Source organism: Lynx rufus, unplaced genomic scaffold (assembly GCF_022079265.1).
Source record: "Lynx rufus isolate CCGP_SWC_20201006 ecotype Redwood Valley unplaced genomic scaffold, mLynRuf1.p SCAF_9, whole genome shotgun sequence".
Classification (NCBI taxonomy): Eukaryota; Metazoa; Chordata; class Mammalia; order Carnivora; family Felidae; genus Lynx; species Lynx rufus.
The window spans coordinates 105,288,153-105,298,959 of record NW_025814897.1 but is presented as its reverse complement, the minus strand read 5'-3'; the positions used below and the strand labels follow the sequence as shown (position 1 = coordinate 105,298,959).

Genomic DNA, 10,807 nt, shown 5'->3' with positions numbered 1-10,807 from the left:
ACTCGAGGCGTTCGGGTCGCTCCCTCTCGGAAGCTCCTGCCCGTGGGGGAAACGGCCACTTCCTCTGCTTCACGCCCGCCCCACAAGCAACTCACCTGTAGAGGCATCCACACCTGAATCAGGAATTCAGGGATGTGAGGAACTGAGCTGCAAGGGTGGAAAGGGGGAGAGAGGGGCCAACAAGGCCCAGGTGACCATCACCTGGGCCTTCGCTGCTAGAGCCCTGGACCACTCCTGTGGAAGAAGTTCTCAGGGGCGGCCAGCTGGAGTTTCCTGCCTAGCCCCAGCTCTGGGAGGGGTCTGTGGGCCTCAGGAAGGGTGAGGGCCCCTCTGCTCCTGAGGGAAGTCCTTCCTCCCAGGTCCTGGCCTCCTGGCCCAGCCTTGCCTGCCAGGCAGTTAGGAGAGGGCCAGACCAGAGCACCTGGCTGCACATTAGCCATCTCCCCGGGCAGCTTAAGAAACTGGGGTGGGCAGAAACGACATGCCTGTAACCCTCTACAAAACAACTGATCTAACATAGGCCAGGTTGAGAACCATAGTGCAGGAAAATCCCATCTGATGAGTGGAGGAGGGAGGACAGGCAAATCTCCTGGCTGCCAGCCCACCAGCCTTTCCTATTCTTACACTCAATGGGGGAAGGGGTATCTTCATGGCCCTCCCCCACATCCACGCTATTCCACCCTAGCGGTTGGTCAGTTCCCGGAAGTTTTGTAAAGGGCGCACGCCTTCCTCAGGAAGGAATGGTCCACGAGGGAAGGGTACCCAGTACTAACAATTCTGTTTTGCCCCCCTCCCCTCCCTCCTTCTCTACCAGCTTCACACTGCCCCTGCAGGGACAAGTCAAGAACACGGAGCGGCTCTACAGGAATGGATTTAGCCCGAGGGAGAAATGAAAGCAATCCAGACTTTGAGTAAATACATTTTATATGGAACAAGATAATAAAATAGCGTGCATTTTATTTAAAACCAACCAAGCGCTGATAAAAATATATCTCACTGCAGCGGTGATTCCACATCAAACCTTAACAGTTAAGAACTGGGAGTTTAATTCATTCTTCACATCACGTGCTGGGCCTGGCGGAGGACACCCACCTCCCCCGGAACCTCAGAGAGGAAGAATGAGAGCCCTGGAGGAGAGGGCTCGGGTGGCAGGCTCACGCTGCCCCTCTCAGAGCTTGTGAAGGGAAGAGGCCCCGCTGTGCGGCTCTAGTGTGTCTGCTCCGCACGCCTCCGGGGCCACCAGGGTGGACCCTGATCGGCAAGTCCTTAGTGGCAGGAGTGGAGGGAGAGGGAGGGGTGGAGAACCGTCTGGAGCTGTGCAGACAGGTGAGTCCTCCTTTCTCCTCCAGTGTCTCTGAAATCCCCACAGGGGATCTGATGGCCACCGCAGGGTCCAACTTGCAGGCACAAGCCTATGAAGCAGTCACCTTTTGCTTTGGCTGAAGGGGAATCAAGAATCTGAGAGGGAAAACTCTCTTCTTGACACAAAGCAGCCACGGTGCGCTTTCCTACATACAGTACAGTGGCGGGCAGGCAAAGGGCCCTGCTGGCTCGGATTAAGGCACTTAGAACAGACCCCATGTACATCCTTGCTCCCAGCCCCGGGTGGGAACTTCCCCCTTGCCTTCCCCTCGGGTCCCACACGCCCTGCCTCTTCCCCAGAGCTAGGCAATGAAGAGCATGCCTGGAGGGATTGTGGTTTGGGTGGAGCGCAGGGCCGGAAGGAGACACACGAGGAAGGAAGCCTGGGGACTTGGCAAAGGAGGAGCTAGGAGAGCATCAGGAGGAAGGCGAGGCAGCAGCGGAGGGGAGCCAGCTGAGTCACAGGAGACCAGGGGCAGTGATGTTCACTGAGAGCAGACGCACAAGCCACGGGGAGGCCGTTCCAACCTGCCCCGACTGAGGCAGGCTGGGAGCAGCGAGAGGGTTAAGAGACAGACAGAGAACCCAATCCCAGACGGAGAACCTCAGAAGGCAGGGCCCCCGGGGACCCGCACGGGGAATGGTCTTCCTCTTTCTCAGCCGGGGGTGGGGGGTGGGGTCCGGTGAAGACAGGAAGGTTCTGACAGTTCAGAGACGGGGCAGGAAAGGGGCAGGGTACCGGAAGGAGGGCTGTGCCATCCAGAAGCAGTGCAGCTCTTTGGTACGACGAGGACGGCGCAGAAGGCCTTGTCCCGGCGCCCCCTCACTCCTCCTCCACACCCCGGGGCCCCTTGGCCGCCCGCCTCTGTCGCCAGCGCAGCTCTTCCACCTGGCGCTCCAGGCCTCGAACCTTGGCCTCCAGTTGGGCCCCTGAGGCCCGGGTGCCAGTGAGCCGGCTCAGCAAGGCGTAGAGGGTCAGCAAGGCCAGGAGGAGCAAGGCCCGGGTGGAAGGGTCGGGCACTGACCTCACCAGGGCCACAAAGCCGGCCAGGAAGAGGACAAGCTTCAGGCCCCACAGGATCCGCCCCAGCAAGGCCAACACCAAGCCAAGGAGCAGGGACAGAAGCCAATAGACAACTAGGGCCCCTGCTCCCCACAGCAGGAAGGTCTGGACCTGGCTGGGGCTGAGCTTCAGGCCCTGGGTGAGGTGATCTCCTGGAAGAGGGAGAACCACAGAATCAGCCAATCTGGAGTGGTGAGGGCACGGGGTGGGGGGAGAACCAAAAAAGGAGCTAAAACTCCCTGCAAAGGAAAAATCCTTCCCCACAGGGTCACAAAGGTAGGAGCTTGAATGTCAGTCAGCTCCTGTTCCTGCTGGCTGGGGGCAGATTACTTCCCTCGCCTGAAACCCGGTTCATCTGCAAGATGGGAGTGATGCTCTGGGCCGCGGGTAACAATTAAATGAGATACTATGGCTTAGCCAGACAGGAAGCAAACACCTGGTAAGTAGGGGCAACCGTTAGCCTGCTCTTATGTTTGCCTCTGGGGACACCTGGCAGGGGTTAAGCACCTGGGGAAAAGTCTGCGCCCTGAAAAGATAAGCTCCCACAAATAGGAGGTGACAGGCTAAGCTCCAGGGGACCGAACCAGTACTCTGCCACTCACCATCTAGCCCCAAGGCATTCAGCAGCTGCGCAGCAATCCCAGACAGTGCGAAGAAGGCCACCGAGATGGCTGATGAGATGGCCCACATCACCTGAGACAAGGTCTGTGGAAAGAGCAGGGCAAGGAGATAAGCTTATAATCAATCATGCCCTTCTCCTTTAAGCCTCCAACCACTGTGCAGGCAAGGCCAGGAGGGAACATCCCTCACCTCCTTCTCAGCCAGAGGTTTGCGAACCAAGCCTGGACAGCAGGCCGTGTCTCCTTCCAAAACTGGAACTCAGGACATCTGGGCCCTAATTCAACTGATTTGCTAGAATATTTTGGTGATGGTAGTAGGTGAATGTGTGTGTGTATGGGGGGGCGGGGGGGGGTGTGGTCATCAAATCTCTATAGTTGTCACCCTGTAGAACTGGGGTCCTCCCACGGAATCATGAAGTCGTGGAAGCAACATCTGTGAAGGGCTAGGATGTTTCAACGAAGGAGGAGTCCCTCAGGTCTACTAGATTATGGATTTTATAAATGATCATCTCAAGTGTTTAGAATGACCTATCAAAAGCATGTGATGCCACACCTAGGATGTCATTAGCTGGCAAAGACAGCTCTGTCTTAAGCCCCTGAGTCAGGCCTACCTCTACCTCTAGAGGGGAAGGAATTTTCAGGTCTTGACATTTTGCCAATTTAAGACTTTAGGTCAGATTTAGACCAAAGTCAGACTCTGTCGTCATCCAGTGACATGGGTTTATAAGGACTGGCCTGTTTCCTAGTCTTTCTGACAAGAGAGGGCAGGAATGAGGGAAATTTCAGGAGAGCTACAGGCCCTAGGGTAGGAATCGAACAATGGGATTGCGAAAAAGCGGGAACTCTCTGGCTGCATCTTGTACAATGTGGGGCTCTCTGCAGCAGGGATTATGACACAGAGAGGATGTGGACCCAAGACGGGGTGGCCATGAACGTCTCCTCCTTTGTCTTTCTTCGGTGTGTGTAGTCACAGCAGGAAGCACCTTCCTTACCTCTGAAACCAGGTGAATGGTCTCTGGCCCGAGCCAGGCCTCCAGCGTTCCCCGCACAGATCGACCTATCTGGCTCAAGAGATCAACCGGGGCCTCCCTCTTCTGCTGGCCTGGTGGCACGAAGTCTGCGTGGGACTGGGATGATGCCGAGTGGAGGAGGATGAGGGCCACCAGGACCGTCAGGATGACTTTGAACACATGCTTGCCCCGCGGTGGGCCTGCCATGGCTGGGTCTGTTGGGAGAGCAGCACAGGGTGAGCGCAGCGCCAGAACGGGCACGGACACCCCCCGAATGCCCTCCTCTACCCCCACCCTGTTAGCCGAGAAAGGCAGAAGTGGGCCTTTTAACTTCAGCTGAGCACGACCTTTTGATTCACCGGTTCCTCTTTCACATTCTTTACCACTTGCACGTTCGTTCGTTAACCGGCAAGTATTCTCCAACGCCTTAGCGGAGACTAGACCTAGGATTGTTCCAGTTCTAAAAATCTGAAGGCCCGTCTCTGGGTCTTAGGTGTTACGGGTTCATCCCTGTTACAAATATAAGGCTTTGTCCCCAGGGAGGTTATCATCTACTTAAGATCAAGCAGACATAAAAAACAACTTAGGAAATAGCACACAAATAAGATTCCTGCCGTGTACAGATGTAAAGGGAAGTGCTCAGGTATGTGCTCAAGCAAGAGAAAACTGCATATATGCTTCCTGCCCTGCAGGACCATCACAGGAGGTGGTATTAACCTCCTACTGGTAACAGATGAGAAGAAACAGACTCAGGGGTTAGGCACTGCCCCAGGTCACTGGGCTAAGTAGAAAGGTCAGGGCTTGAAGCCAGGCTTCTGCTTCCAAATCGCACACTTATTTGGGAGAGAAGGTTAACACCGTGGATCTCAACTGTGGCTGCTCTTTGGAGCCACCGGGGAGCTTCACAAACTATTGATGCCTCTGTCCCAAGTTCAGACTTTCTGGTGTCACTGTCTGGGAGTGGCTTAGGCTTGAACCTGCAAAAGCTCCCTGGGTAATTTCGCTGTGCCGAGCTGAGACCCACTGACACAGAATGACCTCAATCAACTCCCCAGCCCCCAATGTAGGCAAAGGGTTAGAGCACAGCCTTTAGGGAAAGATATTATTAATAAAAAGCTAACCACGTGCCCCCTATCTCATACAATCGCCACCATCAGGTAGGCATTGTTACTGTTCTCCATTTTACTGAAGAAGAAACCGAGGTAGGATAAGCAATAAGGGGGGGGGGGCGGGTTGGGGGGAAGTCATGATTTGAACCCAGGGGCGTCCGATATCAGACCCCTCACACATACTGCCCTGCCGTATCATCTCCGAAGTCAGTTTCAAAAGTGATTTAGGGGGCGCCTGGATGGCTCAGTCAGTTAAGCGTCTGACTCTTGATTTCGGCTCAGGTCACGATCTCACAGTCGTGAGATAGATCCCGAGTTGGGCTCCGTGCTGGGCATGGAGCCTGCTTAAGATTCTCTCTCTCCCTCTCCCTCTGCCTCTCCCCTGCTCACTCAAGAGTACTCGCTCACTTACTCAAAAAAAAAAAAAAAAAAGGATTTGGAGAGTCACACAATAGATTATTCATGGGCTAAAATAAACTTGGCATCTAGCAATCATCTCCGTGAATGACTCCTGGTGACAATTCACTTACCCACTTTGTGTTTTGTACTCTGAGCTCATCTGTAATACGATGCCACAGGCAAGTTAAGACCCAACACGCACAGATTCATTGAAGCAGGTGTGGACCAGCCAAAAAAAATGTTTGCAAGTTCACTATTTACCACTGTGCTTGAGAAATGTCAAACAGCACCAGCAAATCCCCTGTTCTCTCCCAGGGTCAGAAATGAACCTGTAGCTCCAGGGAGTTTTCCATGATTCAGACCCAATGATCAGAGGCTAAGCCATGCCCCTGATGTAGGAACAGCCAGGCGTTTGAAGTTTTTGCAGGTTACCAGATCACTCTGGGAGTTACCCAGAAATCAGAGCCATCAGGGTGGAGAGGGATTCTTACTTTGTAGAAAGGAGAAGAGTCCAAGAAAGAGTTATAAAAATATCCTATCCGGGGCACTTTGTGGCCCAGAAACACCTGCCCTGAGTTCCTCTTGAGGTCTGTGGAATCAAGCAGGGCTGCAAAAACATGCATTCATGTGGAGCGGCCTCAGGCTGGGAAGGCTTTTACTCTTCTCCCCTCTTTGGCAGAAATCAAGAACCAGATGGTTCCTGCCTGCCAGTGGTCAGACAGGAGGGAATCACAGATCAGTTCCTGAGCTATCTGGGTCATAACCACACTGGTTAAAGAGCAGGGTTGCTATCTTAGGTTGGATCCTATATCCAAGGACCTCCACCAGGAGGGATCAGATGTCGTCTCCTCGGTTCTAGAAGGTCAGGGTGATGTGAGCTGCTCCCCCCATGGCAGCCTCCTGCATTCTGTGCCAGCCTCGACTTTCAAGCAGACATCTGCCTCAGTCAACAGGAGCTGGGGGACCTTGGAATAAACCCTCCACAGTGAGGCCATCACTGGCTCCCCAGCTGACCTTCTGAAGTGCACCAGAAACCAAATCTAACAGGATTCTAGAGGGTGCCCTTTGCAGATGAGACTGGAGATCATTGGCTGGTCCGTTTCTTCAAATTGTTTTATTTAACAGGATCCCTTCTCATTTCTTCCAGGTTCTTTCTGCGCAGCGAGAACCAGACTCACTGTCATCACACCTCCTCACTGCAGCCCAACCAAATACTTTTCATAAAGAGAAACCATGGCAGTCAAGAGCCGGAGCAGCCTTGAGCTCTGAGAGGAAGTAGGTCTTAAACATATTCACCTCCTGCAGTGTCTGGCCTCAAATGGTGGCACTCAACAAATTGTGTGTGTGTGTGTGTGTGTGTGTTCATATTCACACATACAAGCAGCCATCTGCCCCAGTTCAGTGTGTATGTGAATGATGTTAAGCATAGATGTTTATTTCTTGCACGTGTGTGGTGCTTTATAATTTACAAAATGCCTGTTACTTCGCTATCTCACTGAACTCTTCCAAAAATCTTACAAGGTACTGCTATTCTACATTTTACTCAGAAAACTATGGCTTAGAGAGGTCAGGGGAGTTGTTCAAGCTCGCACGGCTGAACTGGGTGAGACTTGCCTCCGGAACCCAGGATCTAAATCTCGCCCTTCTGCCTGTTCCAACCCCTGTGCTGCCTCAGAAACACATGGCCCTCAAGGCACTTAAGAGTTCCACCAAGTACGAATGAGCTCAAAGTGAGAGGATATGCAGAGTCCCGCCAGGAGCTGACCCACCTGCGGCACATGGTTTTGTACCAAGAGGTATGAGGACAGCAAAAGATTGGGGCCAGCCCTGCCACTTCTGTCCAGGTACCTGGAAGATGGCTCGGGCAGGGCCAAGAGAACCCGGCTCAGCTGGGGAAACTGCTCCACTTAACTATGGTAGTGAGAAGGCACTATATGTTTAGCTGTGGTTTGCCAAGAGGGCAGGGTGGGGCAGTCCATACACCCCCTGCCAAGGCTCCTTCCTCGGGATAGCTTCCTTTCCCACCATGAATCACTACGTGGCAGGAGGGGCAGCTGACTTAGTGCCCTCTGCTGGCCCTGATTTCCCCCATCATTGCTCAGAGCTGCCCCAGTGGAGCAGTGGTTCTCGGCTCTGGTCGCCCAGCAGAAAAGTCTGTGGAGCCTGTTCAAGCAAGGATGTCTGTCCCAATCGGGGCCATCTTAGACGCTCCCAAATAGGGGCTCAGGATTTTGTTTGTAGAGCCCCTTGAGGATTTCTGATGCATAACCAGACAGCTGCCAGAAATGATCAGCAGCAAAGGAAAAAGTCTATTCTAGGCAAAGTCTCTAAAGTGTGGCAGTGCGCATAGGAACCTAGACTTCCCTCCCAGGCTCCATTCTGCCACAAACTAGAAGCCACCGCCTTATGCCTATGGCTTAACCTGAGTTTCAGTCTCCTCAGTGTCAAATGGGGTTAAGCAGGCTTAAGAATTATTACGTGTTTCTGCAAGAACTTTCTAAACCTTAAGCGTCAGTAGGAATGTTGCCGTTCACAAACTGCCAATACACCGCTCATTACATTGTAGCATAATTCAGCAGGTTTACATGCCGGCCTCCCCCATTAGACTTCCCGCGCCTCGGGTTGAACTTCACTTTTTTTGGAATCCCCAGTGCCTAGCGCAGAACGATGACTAATGGATGCTTGTTAAATGAATATTAGAAACTCGCCAAGGTAGCAAGGGAGAAGCGGGGAGAGGAGGCTTATTTTAAAGTTGATCCAAATACGCAGCGGCCGCCGGAGCAGCACAGCTGCGTCGAAAGGAAGCTCCTTGACGGGGCGAAGCTGCCACTGAGGAAAATGAAGTCAGCGTCCGGGCAGGTGGGGGCAGCCCCCGCTAAACCCCTGGCAGCTGCTGCCCAGCAACTGTTTGGGGGCAGGGCGACGGGCAAAGGGGCAGCTTCCTCCCCAGGGCCCAGCCTCCCCCCAGACAGGGTGTCAGTCGCATGTGCTATTTCGAACAGCAAGTCCCCTGCCAAGCCCTGCTGGGTGGCGTCGCTGGCAAGGGACGCGGCGCGGCCCAGGGGTTCGAGGTACCCCAAGGGGCTCGGGATACCCCAAGGGGCTCAAAGCGAGGCCGCGGGAAGCTGGGTCGTGGGGCGGGGGCGACCGGCTCAGCGCTAGCCTCCTACCCCAGCCTGACAGCCGCCCCGCCCCTGCCGGACCTCTGAGCAGCGCTCCGAACCCTCTTCACCCCGGAAACGCGTGCCTCCCCTGTTACCTAGTAACGACGCCCCCTGTTGCATAGCAACGAGGATTCGGATCCCCCGTCTGTTTCCCCCGCTGGGGGCCGTCGGACCCCTCCCCACCCGTGTCCGCCAGGCCTCGCGACTCCGCCCTGCTTCCACCTGCAGCGGCTGCCGCCTCCCCGTCCTGCGTTCTGTCCCCGAGCCCCGGTCTCGACTGGCACTCACCGGGCTCCGGCCACTACTGCCCTTCACGTGCGACTTCGCTAAAACGCGCCACCAAACCCGCGCCTCAACTCCGGGGCGTTGGTTTATCGTCTGCGCACGCGCAAGGCGGGAGGAGCCCGGGGACCTGCCGGTCCCCCTCCCCGCCCAAACACCGTGCCGTGGGCGCATGCGCCCTACCCTCTTGATCACGTTTCTCCCCCCACTGTCCACCCCCACCGAGCATTCCCACCAAAAAAGAGTGGGATCAGAAGTTCGAGCTGGGAACGGAAGTTTCTGGCAGGAAAGGGGGAAGAAGCGGCGGCTATATCTGAGCTGTGCAGTAAGTAAACTGAATCTTTGAAATTCGGAGTCGAAGCCGGGCCGTCTCTTCAAGCCCTCAGCATTTCGGTCCACGTAGTTTCAAGCTACCCAGTACCTCCCGGGCATTGTGGGAAATGTAGTTCTAACCAAGAGGCACCTGGTCTTTTTGAGGAACTTTCGCGCTAAAAAGGCACAAAGGAAAAAGGTATTAGGGGAGCAGTAAGAGGTACCAGCTCTGGAGAGATGCGTCCGCCCCCTCTGAGAGCAATTATGCACCCGAACCCTGCTGATGGCTCTCGAATGTTCATTCAGTTATAGAGAAGGAAAGGAGCCAACTTCCAGACCCCATTTCCACACACACAAAAGCAAGATTGTGAGTGATCTCTTGGCTGGTTTGTGATTCTAGGCACTTTTTTCTTCATCCCTCTTGACCTCAGCTGTTTCAACTTTACTATCCAGTCCTAGAAGTTCTAAAATACCGTTTCACTTAACAGTGGGGTGTGCAGCCATCTTCCTCTGGACCCTCATTAGTCCCTGCATCAGCTAAGGGTCTCTTCCAGAACAGGCTCTAGCAGCACCCTGGGCCTCACCTTGTAGCTTTTCTAGCAGTTGCAATTTTACATTTGCTTGTGAGATGTTTCTGATCTGTAAGGACTGCCAATCTCCCAGACTCCTGTGCAAGAAATGTAACATTTTGGGGCACCTGGGTGGCTCAGTTGGTTAAGTGTCCAACTTCGGCTCAGGTCACGATCTTGCAGTTCAGGGGTTTGAGCCCCATGTCAGCTCTGTGCTGACACCTCAGAGCGTGGAGCCTGCTTTAGATTCTCTCCCTCTCTCTCTGCTCCTACCCGGCGCGCTCTCTCTCTCTCTCTCTCTCTCTCTCTCTCTCTCAAAAATAAACATTTAAAAAATGTAACTTTCCCCCCCGCCCCCCCATGACAAGTCACTTTCTTTTCAAACCTTTTCTATCTGAGCAGTAGAAATAATCTCAGACAGGTGCCTGGGTGGCTCAGTCAGTTAAGCGTCCTACTTCAGGTTGGTGAGTTCAAGCCCCGCATTGGGCTCTGTGCTGACAGCTCAGAGCCTGGAGCCTGCTTTGGGTTCGGTGTCTCTTTGTGTCTGTGTTCCTCCCCAACACGCACTCTGTCTCCCTCTCTCTCTCAAAAATAATAAACATAAAAAAAGAAGAAGAAATAATCTCAGTTCTTCCCACCCTTAGTCTTCAGAGTGTACACACTGGAAAATTCACATGGGGCCAAAGTGTGGGGGCGGAGGGTAGGGGCAGTCATCTAATCCTCACTGTCAGTTAACTGCATTGTCTTACCTGCTCTTCTGTTACTTTTCCACACAGGCTGCCACTACACCTACCTGGGAAATGGGGCTTTTCTGGGTTGTTGGCCAATATGTCCCTTTAATTCCCAAGTAGCAACAGCCATGGCCTAGGGTGTATAGAGTTCCTTTTTCCAGGATCCACCTACAGCTATGTATATAT

The 10,807-nt window shown here is 53.9% G+C and overlaps 1 protein-coding gene across 2 annotated transcripts; it reads right to left on the bottom strand.

The window, feature by feature from the left end:
* Positions 1 to 906: 906 nt before the first annotated feature.
* TMEM109 (transmembrane protein 109) lies at positions 907 to 9,102 on the bottom strand. Of its 2 annotated transcripts, none has more exons than XM_047071678.1 (4): positions 9,016 to 9,102; positions 4,038 to 4,270; positions 3,028 to 3,130; positions 907 to 2,577 (listed from the first exon to the last, which is right to left on the bottom strand). In XM_047071678.1, exons 2-4 carry the CDS (start codon positions 4,260 to 4,262, stop codon positions 2,186 to 2,188), a joined length of 720 nt encoding a protein of 239 aa, XP_046927634.1. In that variant the 5' UTR covers positions 4,263 to 4,270; positions 9,016 to 9,102; the 3' UTR covers positions 907 to 2,185. The 2 variants fall into 2 exon arrangements, with proteins under 2 accessions (XP_046927634.1, XP_046927635.1); XM_047071679.1 differs by having other exon boundaries at positions 8,950 to 9,028.
* Positions 9,103 to 10,807: the final 1,705 nt, after the last annotated feature.

What these genes read in the sequence shown, in the direction of transcription:
- TMEM109 (XM_047071678.1), bottom strand. Translation starts at nt 4,262, where the DNA reads ATGGCAGGCCCACCGCGGGGCAAGCATGTGTTCAAAGTCATCCTGACG. An exon ending in CCATTCACCTGGTTTCAGAG is followed by an intron (nt 3,131 to 4,037) that starts GTAAGGAAGGTG and finishes CTCTTTCCACAG; the next exon opens with ACCTTGTCTCAGGTGATGTG. An exon ending in GAATGCCTTGGGGCTAGATG is followed by an intron (nt 2,578 to 3,027) that starts GTGAGTGGCAGA and finishes TCCCTCTTCCAG; the next exon opens with GAGATCACCTCACCCAGGGC.